The 23837-nt window shown below is 39.7% G+C and overlaps 1 protein-coding gene across 1 annotated transcript in view; it reads left to right on the top strand.

Moving 5' to 3' along the window:
* The first annotated feature begins 530 nt into the window (after positions 1-530).
* The window catches only part of dnah5 (dynein, axonemal, heavy chain 5), a 112541-nt gene continuing 89234 nt past the window's right edge, over positions 531-23837 (top strand). The window contains exons 1-16 of the mRNA XM_062992632.1: positions 531-675; positions 9339-9473; positions 9548-9632; positions 10708-10847; positions 11127-11345; positions 11585-11722; positions 12360-12536; positions 13615-13728; positions 16181-16288; positions 16555-16677; positions 17532-17747; positions 20716-20823; positions 20914-20999; positions 21871-22192; positions 22746-22952; positions 23086-23257. Coding sequence (XP_062848702.1) covers positions 586-675; positions 9339-9473; positions 9548-9632; positions 10708-10847; positions 11127-11345; positions 11585-11722; positions 12360-12536; positions 13615-13728; positions 16181-16288; positions 16555-16677; positions 17532-17747; positions 20716-20823; positions 20914-20999; positions 21871-22192; positions 22746-22952; positions 23086-23257 — 2440 coding nt within the window. The 5' untranslated portion in view covers positions 531-585. The remainder of the gene's footprint in view (positions 676-9338; positions 9474-9547; positions 9633-10707; positions 10848-11126; positions 11346-11584; positions 11723-12359; positions 12537-13614; positions 13729-16180; positions 16289-16554; positions 16678-17531; positions 17748-20715; positions 20824-20913; positions 21000-21870; positions 22193-22745; positions 22953-23085; positions 23258-23837) is intronic.

Genomic DNA, 23837 nt, shown 5'->3' with positions numbered 1-23837 from the left:
GGGTGCTTACGTGGTGCACAGTGATGGACAGGCATCCTGTCAAGGGAGCGACCCGTCTTGCGCTCAGTGTTTGCTGACTGAGCTTCGGACCCACCGCGACCCCGATCGTAATGATCCAATTGCGTGAGGAGACGTACGACTAGTACAAAAATCAGTTCTGCGATCTGATATCTCCCCCTAGTGGTCATTATGTTAAATTACACAAAATTCGAACCCACACAGGAGTCCGAGCTTTGTTTTAACTGCATCCCATAATAACCAGGCATAATAAAATATAATTCATGTTCACATAACTGGGTTCCACTGGCACCAGAGCATGAAATATTATTTTTTATTATTATATTTTAAATAGTTTGTGTGTGTGTGTGTGTGTGTGTGTGTGTGTGGTTGGGTTACATTGCTGAACTGCACCTCTCCTCCCCCAAATCCATTGTGCGTCCATTTCCATGGTAACGTGCTAACAACAGTTCAGCTGGAGCGCTCAAAGTGCGCACTTCAGTTCCTTCAGTTCACTCTCAACTTCTGAATGAGAAAAATAAAAAAAATAGTTAAACAACAGTCACAGTCGGTGGTGGAGGTAAGGACATGGCTTCTGCCCTGCGCTCAGTGAAGGTGAACCCGCGGGTCCGAGCGGTGCAGACCGCAACCACCGGGGACTCGATCCGAGACCTACAGGTGAGAGTCAGTTCAGCTGAAGTTAAAAGTTTACATTCACTTGTAAGCGACACATTAATCCTAGTTCTTCTTTAGATTTCTAAAACTATGAGACAATGTTCTGGATATAAAAAATATACAGACACCACATCTAATATCGGTACTACTAGCTGGATCTTTGACCTATCCACTTGGCATGAGTTTACTTTGGTAGAGTTGTGTTTGTTATTTAATACAGTCTCTGTACATTATCTGACCAAAAGTATGTAGACACAACCACAGCACACCTTGCTTTGATGGACCTTGTTCCTTGGAGCATAGGCATTTCGCTACTATATTGTTTATGTTATTCTATGTTTATATATAATATACCCTTTCTATTTTTTACTTAGTCTGTCAGTGTATCGTACTGTACATCCTCATTGCACACTTTCTGATGTTGTACTGCTCATGCTGCTGCTATATTGTTTTATAGTTTATTATACATTTAGATATAGTGTCCCTTTTTATTATTTAACTTCTTGTATGTATGTTGACACCTGCACCAAAAGAAATTCCTTGTACATCTGGTACTTGGCGAATAATAAAGATTCTGATTCTGATTCTGATTCATTGCCCAAACTGTTGCCACAAAGTTGGAATCTTATGATGTTTTGAATAACTGATTTTATGTTCAACTGTTACAAATTTTTCCTCACACATTGTGTATTGTGTATGACCACAATAGGGTGTGGTCAGGTCTCTAGGAAGTCGTTCTTTCATTGCAGTCTCTAAGCCCATACCAATAAACAGTTAGCTTTATTGGTGACAGAGACATCTGTTTTTCATCAGCTTCTAATTCATGGCAAATCTTTTTGGGTTTTTTGGGATTACACCTGACCATCTCGATGAAGCTGGCAAATAGACCACTGTTCCATGTACTTACAGATAGGACAGTTGTTTGTCTAGGTGATCTTGCGACCCTTATATGTTTAGAATGGCTTCAACAGTGGCATTATTGTCTTGTAATCATTTATTTAAACACTGATGGAGCCACCTTGTCATTCAGTACATTTAGGCAGTTAGCCGAGTTGATTTTATTTTTGCTTAACATTGCTGAGTCTTACGTTTTTGTTTTACGTTTTCAGCATTTTGGCAGATGCCTTTATTCAAAGCGACTTACAGTACTGTGACAGTATACAGTCTGAGCAATTAAGGGTTAAGGGCCTTGCTCAAGAGCCCAACAGTAGCAACCTGGCGATGGTGGGGTTTGAACCAGCTACCTTATGCTTTTTAGTCCAGTACCTTAACCGCTAGACTACAGCTGCCCTCTTGAGTCTTGATCTGACCAACCTAAGCAACCATTCTTGATCGTGCATCCATCCATCACTCTGAAATAGGGTAAATCTGGACTCAGCAGACCACATGACAATTTTCATGGCTTGAGAGTCCAATTTTTTTGTTCCTTAGCAAACTGTACCCTTTTCATCCCCAATTAGCCCTACTAAGAAGTGATTTTCAACTTCAAACTGAAAAGAATTCCAAGCTGGCATTGTTTTTTTTTGGGACAAGCAGTTTGTTTATTATAACAGTAATCGTTAGAAAATAGCTAAATGTTTCCCTATTAATTACAATGGTCATGTGTGCCTTTCACACATGATTGGGGTATAGCTCCTATTTCGGCGTTGTAAGATGGTGAGAGATGTACTCTCAGGCCCCCTCCCCAGTACAGAGATGGTCGTTCCCTCTTCACATAGATGGCCTCTTTGACTCCCCGTTCAAACCAGCGTTCCTCCTTGTCAAGGATCTGCACATCTTCATCATTAAATGAGTGATGTGGCCAGCGCAGACCGAAGAAGTCACTTGGATTGAGTGGAGAAACGTATCTCTGCAACAAACTTGTGTCCAGGTGAACTGATTCAGCTTTGTGGGTTTCCTCATAATAAAGATAAATGTCTTAGTAATGGTGTACTTGACTACAAATTCAGTATAGTGTACAAAATAGTGCACAAAGTCATTACTGAAGAGATTTCTGTTCATGGTAGAAGCTACAGATCTAGTTTGTATGGCAGAGCCAATGATCTACCAGTAGATGGAAGCAAACCACCAACTTTGTAACATCATTAAGGTCTTTTAAGCCCAGTTTCAATTGCACTACCTTCCCTTACAGTTCATTACGGTACACAATTTAATGGTGGGCGGATCGATCCAAATATCGATATTATCGAGGTCAACGTTGGTATTGGTATCGGATCGATACTAGTGTGATGGGAGTCATGAGTCATGAGCTCAATGTAAGTGAATAAACATTTGGGATGAATTGGAACATTGCTTTTAAGCCAGGACTTCACTGCCAACATCCAACATCACTGCCTGACCTCACAAATTTGGACCAAATGGGCACCAATATATAGAAACACTTTGGTATAGGGGCAAAAATGAGGCAAATATATGATAACCAGTTGTCTATATACTTTTTACATGTAGTGTGAATGTTCTTCACAAGTGTATGTAAATGTTAAATAGAAACTGACATTTCTGCTGGACTCAGACGCTTGAACTCTTCTCTAGTTTGAACTCATTTGCATACAGAGCATTGATATTCACCAAGCTCTTCACAGCTCCATTCACATCACTCTATTCTTCACATGAACTCAGAAACCGTGGACGGCCCTGAGATTCCACTGTGTTTATTCCATCTAGAGGAACTTCTTACCTTTATTGTATTACATCTATTAACAATGGTTAGTATCATTCAGTTCCTTAGTAAACATTTGATAGGTGAGAGGAGGCCGGACCTCCTCTGTGCACCAAACACTAAGCAGGTTGTAACCGAATACCATAATGAGATGAGCTATCAAGTATGTAACACAATATAACAGAGTGCCCAAAAAGGTCAGCATAAAGAATGCAGCTTCCTCTGACTTCCTCTGAAACCGCTTTATTAATTAGCTGAAAATTTAAGGAATAATAGCGATGCTGCGTAATCAACCAGAATTTCAGGATAAGGTGAGCTAAACCTGCTTGTTACTTCTTAACTTTGATCATATTGTGTGGAAATCAAGTTTTATTACAGTGGCTTTTTACATATAAAAAATATAATAATAACATATGATAAAGATACTAGTTTTAATTTTAAATCTGAAAAATTAGTTTATTTTCATTTACTTCAATTGAAATTTTGCATGTTTGTAACCAGCAACAAAACAATGGGACAGTGTGTGAATGATATTTAATAGTTTACTGTAGTAACATCATTGATGTTTTAAGGCCGCTCAGGTGGTGCAGTGGTAAAAACACACGCTGGAATACATCGAATACATTGTATCGAATCTCAGCTCTGCCTGCCAGCTAGGCTGAGCGGTCGGCCACATAAACAACGATTGACCTGTAGTTCAGATATGGGCAGGAACTAAGCCGGATGGGGTCTCTCTCTCTCATAACTAATGCAATTACGACCTCTGCTGGCTGATTGATGGCGCCTGCACAGAGATGAGACAAGAGTGCTCTCAGGGTGTGTCTTTCCGTACACAGTGCTGAGCTGCACTGCACTCGTCAAAGTGTAGGTGATAAGACGCATACGGCATGATGCCCACGTGTCGGAGGGGGCGTGGGTTAGCTTCGTTCTCCTCAATCAGAGCAAGGATCGGCATTGGTTGAGAGAAAGCATGACGCAATCGGGCAACTGGATGCGCTAAAAGGGGAGAAAATGCATTAAAACGAAATATATACATCATTGATGTTTTATATACTGTATGTTTCATGGCCACTTGCCACAATAGAAATTCAAGGGAAGTTCCCCCTGCTAATGTCATCAACCAGGAGAGTGAGGTATCCCACAATGCTGTGTGCACACAGCCGAAATATAAGGGTTTAATGGGTAAAATTGTGTTAGAAGCACTTGTGTTTATAGTTGCATTCAAAATGTCGTGGCACATAGCACATTTTGTGTTTGTGTTAATTTGTGAGTGACCGTTTTTGTTAAGTGTGTTGTGTTCAGTGACCTGTTTTTTCTGTTAACTTGTTCAAGCAAGTGGGAGGGATCTGCCATGTGTCAGATCTGGCCTTTTTTCCACGCCCTTGTAACACACACAGCTCAACTAGGCTACAATAGTTGGAACAGTGAGAATTTAAGACTAGGAAGGCTGAGAAATGGTCAGAAAACTATGTCAGTTGTCAGCAATGAATTTAATAAATGTGGGTATTAACGAGTTTAGGAATGTTAGGTTTTTTACATTCTACAGTGCACAATATCATCAAAATAAGCTGGTGCAACCACTCATTTGGAAAGGTTGCAGTGATGTTATCCTGGTCAGGGTTGTGGTGGGTCTGGTTTCCCCGGATTTATGGGGGCGGGGGGTAAATGCAGTAACACACCACCATCCCGGGGCCTTGTCCATTCACCACATCAGACATAGCAAATCATGTCTGTATGTAAATGCTGCTGGGAATTTGAACCTGAAATTCAGCGGTAGTGGGTTAATGTAATATACCGCTGCACCACCCGAACACCCCAATATACACTGTATGAACAGGAGTATTGGGACACCTGAGCTTGAGCTTGTTGGACATCCCATTCCAAAACCATGGCCACTTATACTGATTAGCTCATTCCTTCCTTTGTAGCTTTAATATCATCCACTCTTCTGGGAAAGCTTTTGTCATGGCTCGCAATCCAAGTTTAATTCATCTCAAAAATGTTGAAAAAGAGGGATTTCCTTACATTTGATACAATGTTAAAATCATATTATTTGCCGTATGTAACTGTTTATACACTTTAGCAATGGGTGTCCTAGTTTTTTTGTCCACTTATATACAAATTGTTGTACAAAGTTTTTGTCTTGCCTGGTGTGTCCGGTCCTGCCTGTCCTCTAATTAATCTCCATGTGATCTGCGTGTTGATGTAAACCTGATTCTCCTACCCCACTGGAAGATGGTTCATCTCTTCAAGTTTGTGGTGGGCTGTTATCACCGAGTCTTACATTTTGTCTAAAGCAACCAAAATGCCCCCTAATGGATTTCTCTGGTAAAAACTTGGTATTAATTGTTTCCATTCAACAATAATGTAAGGGCCTCGTGTGGGTCTCTGTTGGCATGGACCAGTGTGTTTGTTTGTGGTTTCTAGGTTTCAGAGCATTGTTTGTTCAGTTTGAAATGTCACCTTGGCTTAATTTCGAGGTTGTGTTGATGTTTACTAGGCAACAGCTGCTGTCGGACAGTTTGGGCAGCTACTAAAGCAGAGAATGAGTTTCCTCTTTTTCATAGGTTGACAGGAATGTGAAGATCACTAATGTACATGAGGGGAAACAAATATTAAATCCCTTTTTAATTTACAATATATGTCATTTATCAGACTCTTTTATCCAAAGCAATTGAGGGTTAAAGGCTCAGCAGTAGCTACTTGGTGGTGATAAGTCTTGAACCAGCGACCTTCCGATCAATAGTCCAGTTCTTTAACTGCTGACCCACCACTGCCCTATCTATGTCAGAAATGGGATATATTTTGTGAACATATATCCACTTTAAATGCACACCTGGTGACATTGTGCTTATACTAAACAGTTCAGTCAAAAGAGCTTTTGTGAGGTCTGGCACTGATGTGAACGAAAAGACCTGTCTTGCAATCAATGTCCAATCCAAATCATCCCAAAGGTTTTCAGTGTCTAGCTCAAAGCTCTGTGCAAGCCAATCAATTTCCTTAACACCAGACTCATCAAATTGTCTTTATGGATCTTTCTTTAGAATAGGGACACAATCATACTGGAACAAGAAAGGAGCCTTTCCCAAACTGTTGTACCTTGTCATAATGCAGAGCAGTCACCTGTCAGATTCTACAGGAACACTATACCAAAGCCTTAGGCAGTTTTAATCATTTTAATTTAATTTAATTTAAAATTTCCAAGTCTCTAGGACTCCACCGAACCACACTAAGAGTCATTTCCAAAATGAAGAAACAGTGGTAAAAAGACAGGGCTAAAATTCCTTCTTTCACAGTGATGTAAAACAGTGGTCCCCAACTACCGGCGGTCCGTGGCCTATTTATAAGAATGAATAATTAGAGATCGCTAGAAAAGCAGTTTTCACTGCTTCTATTTTGGATGTTATTGTCTTATTGTCACCCCTAGGTGGGAACAGTGTCTCGTTGCAGTGAAAAAAGCTAATTTTACATTGTTTATGAGCAATATTATTAAATCCACCCTTCCCAGCTGGTCCGTGAAATTATATCTTATATGAAACCGGTCCATGGTGCAAAAGAGGTTGGGAAAAGCTGATGTAAAAGAATAATATCAGAAGTGTTTAAGGTGGTGCAACCCCTTCTGCATTGTAATGTCCTGTTCTGCCATGACCAATACAACCAGCAGAGGGAGAAATTGTGGTTCTCTGGGAACTACAATTCCCAACATTATCTGTGCTTATTAGTGCTCATCACTGTCAGCTAAACTACAAGTGTGCTCGTAGGTCTATGAGGCTAGCTAAAAAAATTTTTTTTCTTAAGCCTTCTTTTGTTTAGACAATGGAATTAAAGAAAAAGCTAAGAAAATTAAAGGGATACCAAAGAGAAACAAACAGAAAAAACACTACTAGAACACTTCTGTGGCACATTGGTGGATGGAGTAGCTGGTGTGTCACACACACTCGATTGCGTTTCTGTTTTTTTGTTGTTTCCCAAGCACTTTATACGTTTTTGTTTTTTCTTCTTTGTGTTTGTTTCTGTCCAAAGCTCTTTTCGTTGAGAGAGAGTGCCCACATGTATCTCTTTGTTTTAGAAAACATTTCTCACGTTTGTAGAATGTAGAATGTTGGGCTTCAGTGCTTTACTACTGCTGAGTGCTGAGTACCACTTAATTACCCCTCTTTATTGGTTAGGTTTTGCATTTGGCTCCATATCTCTGTCCAATGAGCAATAGCGTGCTATCGGGCACTTATCTGTAACTACAGTTGACCTTATTATGTAAAAACCTTTATTCCTTGTATGAAATGATGGTTTAAAAATCAAATGTGTTTTTACTGAAGATTTATTTGGATATTATATTTTGTTTACTGAACTGTAATCCTTCAGTGTTGCTATATATGTAATAACAGAGGCAATCAGAAGGGGGTAATTACTTTCCATACGTCCCTTATAGACATCCCATGGCTGATTTAGAAAGTGAGAAAATGTGCATCCACAATGAGTTGATTTATTAGTTGGTTGCTTTTTGCAGGGTCTCCTAGCAGCCCATCCAGGCAACTTTTACAGTCTCGCCTGTTAACAAAAGGCACCAACTGGTCTGGTTCTTTTATTGTGTCTTTACGACGTACAAAAAAAGTCTGGAAATCCACTTTCACAAGAACTTCAACCTACTGGTCAATGAGTTTCCCAAAGGAGGAGTAGCAAGTACGTCGCTGAAACGTTTATGATTATCCTCGATGGTTTTTGAGTTGACAGAATGCTGGCAGAATTACACTGGAGTGATTAGCATCACGGGAACTTTGGCCCTTTTTTTCTCTGACTTTCTTGTGGATGTTTGGATTTTCTCAACCTGTGCATGATGAACGACCCCAAATCTGTCCAACCTAAAGTCCCGATGCAGTCGTCTCTGATCTCCAACAGTCAGATTACAGCACTTAAAGTATGTGTGTTCTTTTCTTCTGCTGTGTCTCTGCATTCAAAGTATGTATTCCAATTTGGGACTGTGTTATTTATTCATGGACTTATTTGAATATTCACATTAGCCACTTCATCCTGGCTAGAGTTGCGATTTGTCCGGTGCCACCCAGAAACACTGGACACAGGGCAGAATTACACTCTGGAGAGGTGGCTGTAAGACATTTAGACATTTGATGCATATATTCTTTCACTTACATTTGGGGCAGCAAATTAATCTTCTATGTTTTTGGGATGTTTGAAGAAACTGGCATAGCTGAAAGAAACTCAGAAGTTCTTACAGACTGCGAGCAGGGTTAAGAATTAGACTTGTGTACTTGGTATTCATGTTGCTTTTTGGTAACCACATTGGTATTTTTGGCAGTTTTCTACTAAATTTGTTAATAAGACTAAAGCCTTTGGTAATGGAACTGCAACCACTGGTACTAAAACTGTATGTAAGTACAGCTCTATAAACACAGCTCCAAAATTCTCTGTTTTAGAATGAAAACCTGGAACTGTGGTACAGGCGTTTTAGTGCTAACACTTAGTACTTAATACTTACCTTTAACCCTTTGATGCACAAGCTAAGCAAACCCCTTCTAATGCACAACATGGGTCAAAAATGACCCATGTTCATCCATTCAAGAATATTTTCATATGCACATTTGTCAGTTATTCATGTATTTGCTGTCTTAGCTAATAAAAGCTATCTATACTAGAATATGTAAACAGCTAGCAAGCAAATAGTATCAAGATTCAAGAGCCTAATCTTTGGTTGTCTTTCAAAAGATCAGTAAATATGTTTTTGACTACAAACACTTACAAATGTCAGTAGTTTCTGTCAAATTCCATAGTAAATACATAAGGGTCATTTTTGACCCATGTTGTGCATTAGGAGGGTAGTGATACAGTGTTAAACCTTGAAGAAATCAAACATTTGGAAAACGATACATGCCAGTTGGTTGTGTCTAATTAGTATTTGGTCCCGTTTGCTTAATGCCAGTTGTGTCCATGCCAACTGTTTTTGCTCAAAAAAACATCCCAAATAAATGTAAAAAATACATTTGTCTCTTAGCAAAAGCTAAAGGAGGAGCGGGAGGCGAAACGAGCTCGGCTGGATGGCAGACACGACTACGTGCTCAGTATCGTGGCCTCCTGTACGGACCTGGAGAAGTCAGAGGTGGAGGATGCAGTCTTGGAAGGGGCTCAGGTATGATGATGATGATAAAGATGATGGTGTGAAAAGTGTTTATTTTTCTGATGAGTACAAACTCACTCTTTCAGATTGATCGGATTGAGCAGTTCTTTGCAGCCAATGGACTTCCACATCTCATGTTTTATTATCAAGACACAGATTCCTCAGACTCAGGTAATACAGAGAGAAATATGTTCAGGGTCTGGAAAATGTATTCAGCCACCTGAAGTCATCGTCTGGCTTTCTGAAATGCTTGCAAATTTTAAATATTGATTTTTTTTTTCCTTTACACCCATGTAAGTTCTCTGTAATAATCCATCACTATTAATTAAAAAAGAAGCAGCCTATTGCTTCACACTAGACAGAGAAGACACACCGATCAGCCATAACATTAAAACCACCTCCTTGTTTCTACACTCACTGTCTATTTTATCAGCTCCACTTACCATATAGAAGTTTATAGTTCTACAATTACTGACTGTAGTCCATCATCGTTTCTCTGCATGCTGTGTTAACCCCCTTTCATGCTGTTCTTCAATGGTCAGGACCCCCACAGGACCACTACAGAGCAGGTATTATTTGGGTGGTGGATCATTCTCAGCACTGCAGTGACACTGACATGGTGGTGGTGTGTTAGTGTGTGTTGTGCTGGTATGAGTGGATAAGACACAGCAATGCTGCTGGAGTTTTTAAACACCTCATTGTCACTGCTGGACTGAGAATAGTCCACCAACCAAAAATATCCAGCCAACAGCGCCCCGTGGGCAGCGTCCTGTGACCACTGATGAAGGTCTAGAAGATGACCAACTCAAACAGCAGCAATGGATGCGCGATCGTCTCTGACTTTACATCTACAAGGTGGACCAACTAGGTAGGAGTGTCTAATAGAGTGGACAGTGAGTGGACACGGTATTTAAAAACTCCAGCAGCGCTGCTGTGTCTGATCCACTCATACCAGCACAACACACACTAACACACCACCACCATGTCAGTGTCACTGCAGTGCTGAGAATGACCCACCACTTAAATAATACCTGCTCTGTCATGGTCCTGTGGGGGTCCTGACCATTAAAGAACAGAGTGATACCAGCTAATAAAAAGTATGCAGAGAAACAGATGGACTACAGTCAGTAATTGTAGAACCACAAAGTGCTCCTATATGGTAAGTGGAGCTGATAAAATGGCAATAGTAGAAATATAATAGCTGAAGCACTGAATGGATTTTGTCTTTGTATTTTGTGTCTGGTAGCAGGTTTGTCCTCAATGATTCGCGGTAAGAAAGCTAGAGTGTTTGTGACAGAGGGCTCTGACGTCGCTCTGACTGGTGTGTGTGTTTTCTTCACCCGGGTGAATACCACCAAACCCATCAGCGCTGAGAGTGTACACAGGGTATGTTTATATTAAAAGGTACAAAGGTACTCTGAACTTAAATAAGACCTAAAAAGATCCATCTGCTATTATTGTAAATGGAACCAATGAATTTTATTGTGTAAATGTTTAATCATTACATTTTGATACTATTAGTTAGAATTCCTACATCGTATGTACTTTCTTTTGACCATTTTACACCTACAGTGTAACCGAATGGATTTTAGATTTATACACACATACAGGTCATTTAAGACTTCATACAACTTTTAATTTGTAATTTGTAACTTGTAATTACAGGACGTAAACTTCAACATGCTGGACACTACCGGGGTGGGTTTGCTAAAAAGCGTGGAGCAGCTTCTCTCCGAGATTTTCATCCCCACTTTAAGGAAGATGAACCATGGCTGGGGCGAGTTGTCCAGCCCTCAGGCTCAGCCGGTCAAACAGGACTTCATCAGCTCTCTGGAGAATTTCGTATCAGTGCTAGCCGGGGCACAGGAGAGTCTGGAGGAGAAGGTGAAATGCTCACATTTATACATTATGTTCACAGAGATTTACTACCTTCTAAATTCCAAAGGGTATTTTTTTCACACCAGGGTTACGGCCTGGCATTACTTACCTACAGATTAAATCTGCCATCTAGGAGAATATAGACAGAACAAAACTCAATGCAGTGAACCGATCACACCAATCATGTTAATAAGGGTTTGGTAAAAGTCACATTTGCTGTGAAATGTGGTGTTTCGATCCAACAGGTGAACCTCAAAGAGTGTGACACGTTTGATCTGAAAACCCTGAGAGGACCGTCAGACTACACGGCCATGGCTAACAGCACAGAAGCTCTGGAGAAGATCGAATCCTGCATGAAAGTCTGGATCAAGCAGATTGAGCAGGTAGAAAGCATAATAAATTAATGTACCTAGAGCTGGTGCTCTCAGGCTCTACGAATATCTTGGTAGCGTACACTATCTGGCCAAAAGTATGCGGACACAGCTGCAAGTTATTGATTTCAGGTGTTTCAGCTACAATAATTACTAACAGATCTATAAATGTATTATAAAAATAAATAAATTAAATGCTTTTAACTTTGTGGCAACAACTTGGGGAAGGTCCTTTCCTGTGCACTATGTAAGGTCCATTGATTGACAGACATAGTTTGACAAGTTTGGAGTGGGTTGCACAAGTCCCTGACTTGAACCCCATTGGACACATAAAAATGCTCTTTTGGGTTTACAGACACACCCCAAATTCTTGAAGAAAAACTTGTTATAGGATGTTATAGCAAAAAAATAACTGTTCCAAGAAATTAGATGGACAGTAAGATAACAGTGAGGTGTCCACATACTTTTGGCTATATGTCGATGTAAGTGCATAAATGGTTGAGTTTGCTGGATTGATGCCCTGTACAGGGTACATTCCTGCTTTGGGGTTTTTGACCCTGATCCGGCAGTGCTTACTAAAGATTAATCTCTGATCATCATGGTCATGTTGATAACCTTGTTCTGATTCATCTAACTGTTCTTTTTGAAGGTGTTAGCAGAGAGTGACCAGCTCAGGAAGGAAGCAGATGATCTGGGGCCCCGAGCAGAGCTGGATCATTGGAAGAAGCGCATGTCTCGTTTTAACTACCTGCTGGATCAGCTCAAGAGTCCCGATGTGAAAGCTGTGCTGGGCGTCCTCATAATGGCCAAGTCCAAACTCATCAAGGTGAATCTTCACTAGAACTAGAAGAAATAAAACAATTAGTCTGTTGTGTTTCAAACTTACTTAACTTAAGCTAATGCCAGTTGAAAAAAAAGATTCCATTTAGAACACTGAAGGGTTCTTCGCTGTGGCCATTAAGGGGAACATGTAAATATTAGAGAACATGTGCGTTCACATGCACATTTGATACGATGAGAATAATGCATTGATGGATAAACACACTAACAAAAGGCCATGTCTTAAGATTCTGCTCTAGCATCCATTTAAAAAAGACATATTACACCTTATTTCATTTTTGTTATTGCTATTTTACTCACTACCTCCTGTCTCCCCTATCACATGACACACACCAGTCTAAAGGGGGTAATGGGCTACCAGGTACACCACAGGAACGAAAGTATATGGGCACCTGATGATTACACATACTAAACCATGGTCATTAATATTGAGTTACCACAAAGTTGGAAGCATATACGTATGTACATACTGTACACACTATATGGACAAAAGTATTTGTAATTACTGAGTTCTTGTGTTTTAGCTATTACAACTGCTAACAGGTGTAATAAATCAAATATATGAAGGAAAATAATGTTTCCAGTTTGCAGCAGCTGTTTCCCAACCACAAAGCAAGCTCTATAATGACTTAAAGAAAAACTTGGTTTAAAGAAACTTCAGTGGCCTGCACAGAACCCTGACCTTAGGCGAGCTTTGGAATTACCTGGACCATCAATTGAGGCTTTCTTGACCAACATCAGTGCCCAACCATACAAATGCTCTTTTTACTAAAGGGGCACACATTTTCACAGACATACTTCAAAGTCTTGTGAGAAGCCTTCTCAGATGAGTGGCTGTTGTTATAGCAGAGAAGATCCCACAGAGGTCACTCTATTAGTGAGTCTGACCCACCACAGTCCTGGCCAGGATAAAGTGATGGTAAAAACATGAAAATGAAATGTGTACACATTATTTTTTATAATTATGAGTTGTCCACATACTTCTGTCCATGTATTTTATTTCTAATAAAATGCATTATGATCGTCAGCACTTTTATAACTCTTTGTTTGATTTGTCCTTGCAGGCTTGGAAAGAATTAGACATCAGAATCACGGATTCAGCAAATGAGGCCAAAGATAACGTGAAGTACCTGTACACCCTGGAGAGGTTCTGTGACCCTCTGTACAACAGCGACCCTGTATGGAACACAATGCCTGGTTTCCACTACATTCATGCTACAAAACCAAAACTTACAAAACCAATATTCTGTAATCCTTGAGAATAAGTGCTTTTAAGTAGACGCTACAGTGTATTACAGTAGGGTTTCTTTTCATGTTGGAGTACAATTAGTAATCAATCATTTCAAAACTCTCCAGAAATGTTTGGCAAAACTTTAATTGACTCTAAACTAGATGTAGTCACTCAGCAAAGAAATGTAACATTATTGAGCTTTGCTTCAAGTTTTAGATCTCACAGGGTAACATACATAGCTAACAATAACTGCTTCTTCTTTCTTTTTCTATTTATTTATGAATTTTCTCCCATTTTTCCCTCTGCTGAGGATCCATGATTGCATTCGAGGAGGGTATATTGCTGCTCACATGCCCTCCGACACGTGCGCAGTCCTAACGGGCACAGGCGCCTCTATCTGCTAACCAGGGTCCTTACACAGCGTTTGAGGACCACACCCACTTAGTCTGGTCATCCCACCCAGCAGACACGGTGGCCAATTATTGTCTGCTGCATTGTAGATGGTGCCCAGCCGACCGGTGGCAGAGCCGAGATTCAAACCGAGGTGTTCAGAATCTCGGCGCTGGACAATAACTGCTTCTTAAATCTGCAGTATGTAATGTGTCCCCTTATCATTTCTTTTGATACTTTTTAGCAAAAATGACACATTAAATGAATCAGAAATGGTTTTGGAACAACAAGGTTTGTATTTAAAATTTAAGTAATATAAGTAACAACTAGATTAATGGAAATAGTTTTAGTTCTTTTAGAGATATCACAAGGTCAGAGTACAAGCAGATAAATCCAGCAGAAATGGAAAAATGAAAAGTTTTTTGTTAAAGAAAACATTTAAACCAATTTCAAGTAAAAATTAGTGCTTATGAATCCTTTTACAGCTTACTATACTTTGGGAATATGCATCAATATAAAAGCATTTTTCAGCCATGCGGGTAAAAGTAATGGAGCCAAATAAAGGCTCCATTGGTGCGCAGTAAATAAAGGAGCCAAACTGTGCCGAATTCGAACAGGACATCTTATCAGAAATGCTGTTAACTTAAACAACACATGATTTGCTATCAACTGTAATCCTTTCTAAGTGATATATGTAGCTTATACATCATTACATTACACATTTGTGCATAAAAAAACTAAAACAAACTAAAAAAAGGTTTTCTCTCTGGTCTCTGAGCCGAGACAGACAATGAGTTTGTATGTGCCTGGTTGTCAATGCTTCATGTAAAGTGGTACTGTGGTAACGACTGACTCCTATTTTTTTCACAACTTGAATTAAATAGAGCAAAAATGTAAGTGTGAACATTTAATTTATAGGAGCGTCGTGGTGAGGAAGCATTTCTAACCAAGAGAAATATCAATGCTTGTGTAAAACTCAAAAGAAGCCAGAGTCCTGTAATGTCTTCTATGTTTTATAGACATACAAGTTTAAATGTAAACTATCTGAACAACAATGGTTTTGTTATGTCTGGTGAGAAGCAAAAAACATTTACTAACAGTGAAACACAGTGGTCGTGGTGTGATAAAAATGTAGTGCATTGAAGAATCTAGATCTGTGAGACTGATACTGAGGTAACAATAGATTTCTAATTAAAGTAGATTTAAGGTTTTCTGACCATCTGAGGTAAAGGTAAAATGTAAATGGGTCACACAGCTGGACAAAAGCAGGATTATATCTGAATGGCTAAAAGAAAACTAGGTCAAAGTTTTGATGGGGAATATGGGGCTTTGGTCCTGACTTAAACTAAGTAGAGATGTAGTGCTGAAACCTAAAATAAGACATTCATGCCTAAACAGCAGCAGTGTGTATGATTTAACGTAGTCCTGCAAAGAAAAGTGAGGCTAAAATTCCTTTACAGTGGTGTAAAAGACTAATGTTGAATTATAGGAAGTGTTTGATTGCAGTCATTGCTGTATGAGATGCTTAAATAAGATATTTAGCTAAGGGGACACATGTTTTTTTTATCCTGTTTTTATCCCATTTACTTTTTTTATCCTGTTTTTTGAATGAATCATTTCATGCAGCTGCTCCCATTAGGGCTCCCAACAGCAGATCAGCTGACTATTCAACTGCATATTTAATTTGGCACAGTTTTTACACCTGATGCCTCCTATTTATCTGGGCTTGGGACCAGCACTAAGAGTGCCCCAGGTGGCTAGGTTTATGTAACACCATCAGCTTTCTATATTTGTGAGCCCAGCCCGGGATTTGAACACCTGGAACTCCAGCAGCCTAGCTTTTAGCATTACACCACATGAGCTTATGTTTAGTCTGTTTTTTTTTAGCAATCTAAAATCATTCAGTATAACAAATATGCAATAATAGAGACCATTATAAAGGGGGCAATTACTTTATCACACCGCTGTGAAATGGATAAGATACTATACTCATCTATTTCTCAATACAGGTCTCAATGGTGGAGGCCATCCCTGGTCTCATAAATGCCATCCGCATGATCCACAGCATCTCCCGTTATTACAACACCTCGGAGAAGATCACCTCACTTTTTGTTAAAGTAAGATCCCAAGATATGCACGATATGGACAAAAGTATATGAACACCTCCCATAATTTGGAGTGTAGTTGATTTAGTCACACTGCTAACAGATGCGTAATTATGTAATTATAAAAATAATATGCATCCAATGGTTTTAAAATGTCCGACTTATGCCAGGTGTCCACATACTTTTGACCAGATATAATTTTTGTATAGGTCATAATTAAGTGTTCTAAATTTTCTACTAATGTATTTGGCTCAATTTGTTTTATTTACTGTCTTCAGGTCACAAACCAAATGATAACAGCCTGCAAGGCTTACATCACCAATAACGGTTCAGCTACAATTTGGGAACAGACACAGGAAGTGGTAGCGGAGAAGCTACGAGCTGCGATACGTTTAAACCAGGTAACAAGATTATTTTATTCAATTCTAGTTCAATTTCTAGTTTCCTATTACAATTCTCTGCCACTTGCATCACCTACACAATGGCCAAGAGGATCTTCAGACTAGCACCTGCTTCCTTTGACACATGAAGTAGCCACTGACGCACCAGCAATGAGGAGAATCCCTTTTTGACCTTTCCTATTTCTGACACGGCCACTTGTAGCCAAGCCAGTATTACAGCTGAGACCTGAACACACAAGCTCAACATCTCCGCAGTGGTTTGCAAATGTATTAAACAGCTGCGCCCCCAGAGTGGCAAAAATGTGTCTTTCTATACTAGTTCCTTTAAAAATAAAAAAAGAAATCTGTGTTTCTATATAGAACTAGATAAGACTTAGCATACATCCTTACTGACTGATAACATTATTTAATGTGGAAATATTTGTTCCTTTATAACTTGGCACCTTGGGTAAAATATTTAGAAGCTAAAGTTACTCACCTGAATACAAACCTTAACTCAGTCTATCAGTGTTGCACTATAATGTGAGGGTCAGTTACAAACTAAATGTGATTCAGTCAAAGCTTGTATGTTTGTAAAGGCAATTTCTATTTTAATTACATCAAAACTGTGTGCAGATTTTTGTTGATAAGCGATTTTGCAGTGGCAACTTACTGTTCCAATAAATTGGCTGGAACGCATATAAACATGAAACCAAGAAAAAAATGGACATACTGCTCCAACCGATGCACCAACTACCATGACCCGTAAATAGCATCAACAGCCAATGAGAAATTAGTAAACCCAAGTGAAGAATTTCGTTCTGAACAGTTCAGAATTGGTTCATTTTAAGTATCCCCACATTTTTTTTTCTCAGGAGTACCAGAAGTACTTCCACAAGACCAAGCAGAAGCTGGAGGAGAGTCCATCCGAGCGGCAGTTTGACTTCAGTGAGATGTACATCTTTGGCAAGTTTGACACCTTTCAGAGACGCCTAAACAAAATCTTAGCCATGTTCAGCACCATCAGAACCTATTCAGCCCTTCAGGACTCCAAAATTGAGGGGCTGGAAACTATGGCTACCAGATTTCAGGTACTGTGTTTTAATCTGCTTCCAGATTATTAGTGCGGTTAGAGATTTAATTAATATTTTATTATTGCTGTTAGTAGTTAATTATGAGAAGGTTTATTAATTTGTTATGAAAATTACCATGCTGACTTGCTGACATGTGCTGTTGGATGTAGTTTTGCACATACCGATATTATATTAAAGCAATAAGCCACGAGAGGCCGTGCATTACTGTGATTTTAGCACGGGGATGAAGTTTTAAAACTTCTTTCCCCGTGCTAAAATCATAACAGTAATGCACGGTCTCGAGTGGCTTATTGCTTTTATAAAACAGCGGTCAACATAAAATATAATAAATACAACAATGTTTAATTCATAAATGTATTTATTGTGTATAAACTTACAATAAAGCATTCTTCCGCGACGCAAAATAGTTCGATTAACAGTGTTGCTAGGCAACATGAGGGCGAAAATAACATTAACTTTTTCTATTCAGTGGCGTATTAATATGGAATGATGTGAGGTGGTCCTAGGTGTGCGTTTATCGGGGATTTTACAACGGCTTCGAACGCAGCTCAGCCAATCAGATTTTAGGACCGGAACTATCCGTTTTATAATAAACAATAAATGATACCACCTGCTTAATAAGATAAAGTTCAGTTGTAACGTCATGTTGGTAACATGGTGTTGGAGCTGACGTTTTTCTTTTTTTTTCACCAAATCTAGTTGTTTTCAATTCCCAATTGTAATTCCTCTACTTCTTGCACCACCCTTGTTCTGGCATATGAGAGCCATAGAATTGCACAGATCCTCTCCCACACAAGTCACCGGTCACTTCTTTTCACCAACCAGCGGCAGGTTTCCACTGCTGCTGTGTCATTAAATACAATATTATTCATTTAAATATTTTAATCGAATTGGTCTTACAAAACCAATCATTATATAAACTAGAAATCAACAATTAGAACTGCCCTACAGTAAACGTCATGTCATGTCACTATGCCGATGGGTCAGCTCTCTCCAGTGCCCTCTGTGACATGTCCCTTATAGCAGACAGCTTTTTTTGATTGTCTTTGTCTTCTTAGTCTTTCTATGAGTCCTGTCATTACACATACAGTAAACACAAGCAAATGCGAACAGAGAACTTGCATTTCGTAAGTAATGTCTACCAGCTGGTTATTTTGACATCTAAAATACCAACACAATACCTACATGTAAAATCTAACTGTATATTATTGTATACGCACTGAACTTATGGCCTATTTTTGTGTCCTGATTAAAAAAAACAGGATCATGTTTTCACCCTGTTACCTGCTTTACTGTCAGATCTTTTGTACTGGTTGCATTTTACCATTTGGTGTAATGTGATGTGGCTAACCTTAAGCTTTGTGCTCTTTACTGCCTCCGGTGGACAGACTGCAGAAATGCTTGGAAAATGGGAGGTAACCTGAGCAGTGCTTGCTACTACTGGTCATTAGATTTAGTGCATGTCTCAGTCTTATTCTACAGTACTGCATGAACCTGCATGGTGCATTAAAGGCCACAGCCTGAAAAATGTGGCCTTGTGTGTAAGATTCTTTTTAACATAAAAACACAATTTATATACAGAGAGTCCATAAATAGATACACTGTATGGTCAAAAGTATGTACACTCCTGTGAGCTTGTATTCTATTCCAGAAATTTACCAATGTCGGACGAGAAAGCTTGGCTTGCAATCAACGTTACAATTAATTCCAAATGTGTTCAGTTTGGTTGAGGTCAGGGTTCTGTGCAGGTCAGCAAACTCATGGATCCTTGAGGACAGTCATGCTGGAACAGAAAAAAACCTTTTTAAAACTGTTCCCACCAAGTTGTAATCGCTTAGTTTTATATACATGAGCAATAGGTGTCTGAATCATACTTTTGGTCATATGGTGTAGTTAGGATCATATCACCTTTATGGTAATAACATTCATCTCATTACATCATCTAATAAACGTTCATTCACTCTTCAGCATTTCCATTTTCAGTGACTAGAAATAGAAGTTGTGAAGGTGACTCGAAAGACTCCAGACTCTGTGTGGGCCGAATAATTGAATGATTGCCGAGAAAGAACTATCGTGATCCGCTGGTCCTCATGAATATAATGTGGACATGAATGCTCAGAGGAACAGTTTGTTATAAAATATGAATAATTCATACCAGATTGTTTTTCTGAGCTTTCATTCTGCATGATATTATCTGTTATTACAAATGATGAAAACTGTCAAGACAATTAATAGTAATGATAACATAACCTTGCTATATACTTAGTGGCCACTTTATTAGAAACACTATATTGATACTTGGTAGAACAGCCCCAGTTCTTTTTATTTTTTCGTACGTGTCGACATGATCACATGACTTAATTGCTACAGATGTGTCAGTTTTACATTCACAATCACACCCCAAAGATGCTTTTATGAATTTCAGATCTGGTGACTGGGGAGGCAATTGAAGTTCACCGGTTTGGGATGACATGTGCTTTGTGACATGGTGCATTGTCATGCTGGAAGTTGCCATTATAAGATGGTATTATAGATTATGAATAGCCCTAAAGGGATGCACATGTACAGCAAGAATTTGAGCGCACAAACAAACCATCATAAACAGCTCTGACATGCTTACACATGGACCCCACAAAATCTCTAAAGGTGTCTTATGTCATATGTTACAAGGTGGACCCTTGTAGTCCTATAGCACATTCGACTGGATCTCTTAAACGTAGTAAACATGCATAGCTGTCCACATGATCTTGAAGAAAGACAAACTTCTTTAATAGTTCCAATGTTTAGTGATGGATCTGATGCCTGCTTGCCCACTGCAGGTGCTTTTAATGTTGGACAGGAGTTAGCACGCCCACTTTGACTAGCTGGAAGGGTTCTATGCACTGTGTGACACATTCACCTCATCATCAGTATTAGACATATTTACAAGTGTGTATGTAAGTGTATATGTGTTTGTGCTGTCCAGGCTATTATGCTAGCTATGAAGAACAAGCAGTACAATTTCCTGGACCAGAGAAGAACAGATTTTGATCAGGACTATGAGGAGTTTTCCAGACAGACCACTGAGCTGCACGTAAGTAACTCATTAATGACTATAATACATTATAGAGATCTTTACACTACAGTAATTACTCATACTGACCTTCAACTGTTTGGATTCCAGAACCAACTAAAGACCTTCATGGACAAAACCTTCGACAAAATTCAGAGTACTGAGAGAGCACTGAATGTTCTAAAGAAATTTGAAAGGTGAGACATGCAGGACATTAACAAGTATGCATTGGTGACAAGTATGTGGACACCCTCTCTAATATTAACTAATGATGTTTTGGGCACACATACTGCCAGCATAGATTTGCTTCCAACTTTGTGGTAACTGTTTGGTGAGAGTCTTTCCACAATCCACCATGACTGTGAATCACAGCCTTGATTTGAGATTTTAACCCTCAGAACTTGATGCAGGCACTAATCCATCGCAAGGCAACACCCCCAGAGCATTGAGTCCACCTTCTGTATGTTTTTGGGTGGTGGGAGGAAAAACTGAGTCCCAAGACAATAAACTCATACACTATTTGGACACCTGACCATGAGCTTGTTGGACATCCAATTTCAAAGCCAAATGGTACTAAAATATAGTGATCCTTATGACATCCTTTCAGTTATAACAACAGCCACTCTTCTGAGAGGGCTTCTCACAAGACTTTGAAGTATGTCTGTGGGAATTTGTGCCCATTTAGTCAAAAGAGCTTTTGTATGGCTGGGCACTGATACTGGTCCAGAAAGCCTCACCTGATGTTCCAAGCTGTTCAGTGAGGCTAAGGTGCAGGTCACTGGAGTTTCCTAAAACCAAGTGTGTCCATTAAAACAGTCATGCTGGAATCAGAAAGGGCTTTCCCTAAACTGTTGCTGCAAGTTGGAAGCCTAGAATCTCCTTTATATATTGAATTTTACACTGTTAGCACTTGCTGTAGAAAGGGTGCCCTAATATTTTTGTCCATGTAGTGTATATCATGCCAAACTATTTGCTTTGTACTGTATGATCTGCTTTTGTCACCCAGACCTGAGATCCTTGACCCAGATAAACATGCTCATGTCTCATTGATTTTTTTACATTGGTCAGACTCGGCATCTCAGACCTGGGCATCACTGAGAAGTACCAGAAGGTCCTTCAGAACTATGGGCATGATATTGAGATGGTCTCTCGTATCTACACCAAGCAGAAGATGGAGCCGCCCATCGCGCGAGGCCTCCCCCCTATTGCTGGAAAGATCTTGTGGGCTCGGCAGCTGTACCGGAGAATCCAGGAGCCCATGGACCTGTTCCAGCAGCACGACGGGGTACTTAACACGGCCGAGGCAAAGCGTATCATTCGAAACTACAACCGTGTGGCCAAAGTGCTGCTGGAGTTTGAGGTTCTCTATCATCGAAGCTGGATGTCACAGGTTAGACTTGTATGGTATTGATGCACAAACATACAGACTGACAGTAAGATAAATATATAGACATGCAGTTGGATGGAAGGATGGTTGGTTGGATGCTTTGATGGATTGGTGGATGAATTAATGTGTGGTTGGATGGATGAATGGGTGGTTGATTGGATGGGTTGACAGATGGATGGTTGGTTGTGTGGTTGGATGGATGGATGCTTTGTTGAATTGGTGGATGGATGGATGAATGGATAGTTGATTGGATGAGTGGATGGATGGTTGGATGGGTTGACAGATGGATGAATGGTGGGTTGGATGGTTGGTTGAATGAGTCGATGAGTGGACAGATGGATGGATGGTTAGTTGGGTGGATGAATGGATGGTTGATTGGCTGGTTGGGTATGTTACATACATTAATGTACAGTATGGATTGATAGACATTACAGTAGTTGAATAGAAATATAGAGACAGATACAGACAGAGAAACAGACAGACAGACAGACAGACAGACATGTTGATACGTTTGCACTAGATGCTACACCTCCGTAAATTGTCGGCTCATTTCTAGATGGAAGTGGCTAAATTGGGCCTGCAGGCCTCTTTGCTGGTCAAGTGTCCAGAAACTCGGGAACTATACGTCAACTTCGACCCCGAGATCCTGACTCAGATCAGAGAGACGGAGTGCATGATCCGGATGGGGTTGGAAATTCCACCCTTTGCCACAGTCCTACGGCAGAGACAGGACGGCCTTAAAAAGAACTACAACAAACTTAAGGTGACATTGTGTTGTATTCATTTTTATTCATTCGATTCACATAGACTATTCAGTTCAGTAAGTGTGCTGACATTATTTTGAATGCATTATTTGCATCATTGTTCTTGCTGATGGAACTCTTTGGTATCTTCAGATGGTTTTAGCAGAAAACTCCAGGGTGAGGGCGAAGATCCAGCCCTTCTTCGAGCAGCTGCTCGTTCCACACGTGGCCAAAGTGGACGAAGCTATCCAGCCGGGCCTGATCTTGCTGAACTGGACCTCACTGAGCATCGACAAATACGTCAACCGCATTACCGCAGCGCTCGGTAAAAAATAGCTTATTAATTAAAATCAATAAACGAGGGGTGATGATTAAGTGTCAGGGATTTGACCTTGATGAATTTATAGATCATTACACATAAAAAATAAAACATTATATACTCAACATAATGAGGCATTGGCGTAAACGTATATAAATGATGTATTTTAAGTATTTTTTTGTAATTTAAAGCACTGGCATTAATCATGTTATTAGATTTTACCTACAGTTTAATCTGATTATTGTGAAGGTAGAAATAACTGGCTAACGGGCATAAACAAAAATGTCTTTTCTAATGAGCTTTTGTGGGTCTTTACTTATATTAGGCTCTAAGCACTCAATCACTAACTCACTGACTCAATGACTTACTGACTCACTTTCTAAATTGCTTATCTTAATCAGGGTTGTGGGGGGAGGGGGTGCTGAAGCCTATCCCAGCTCTCAATAGGCGCAAAGCACACAGAAACACCCTGTGTACACAAATATACACAAACACATTCACACCTTAACACATACACACACACACACACATCTAAAGGCAATATTTCTTAGTATCTCTAATTTACCTGACTGCCCATCTTTAGACT

Source organism: Trichomycterus rosablanca, chromosome 3 (assembly GCF_030014385.1).
Source record: "Trichomycterus rosablanca isolate fTriRos1 chromosome 3, fTriRos1.hap1, whole genome shotgun sequence".
Taxonomy (NCBI): Eukaryota; Metazoa; Chordata; class Actinopteri; order Siluriformes; family Trichomycteridae; genus Trichomycterus; species Trichomycterus rosablanca.
This window is presented reverse-complemented; position numbering and strand designations above follow the sequence as displayed.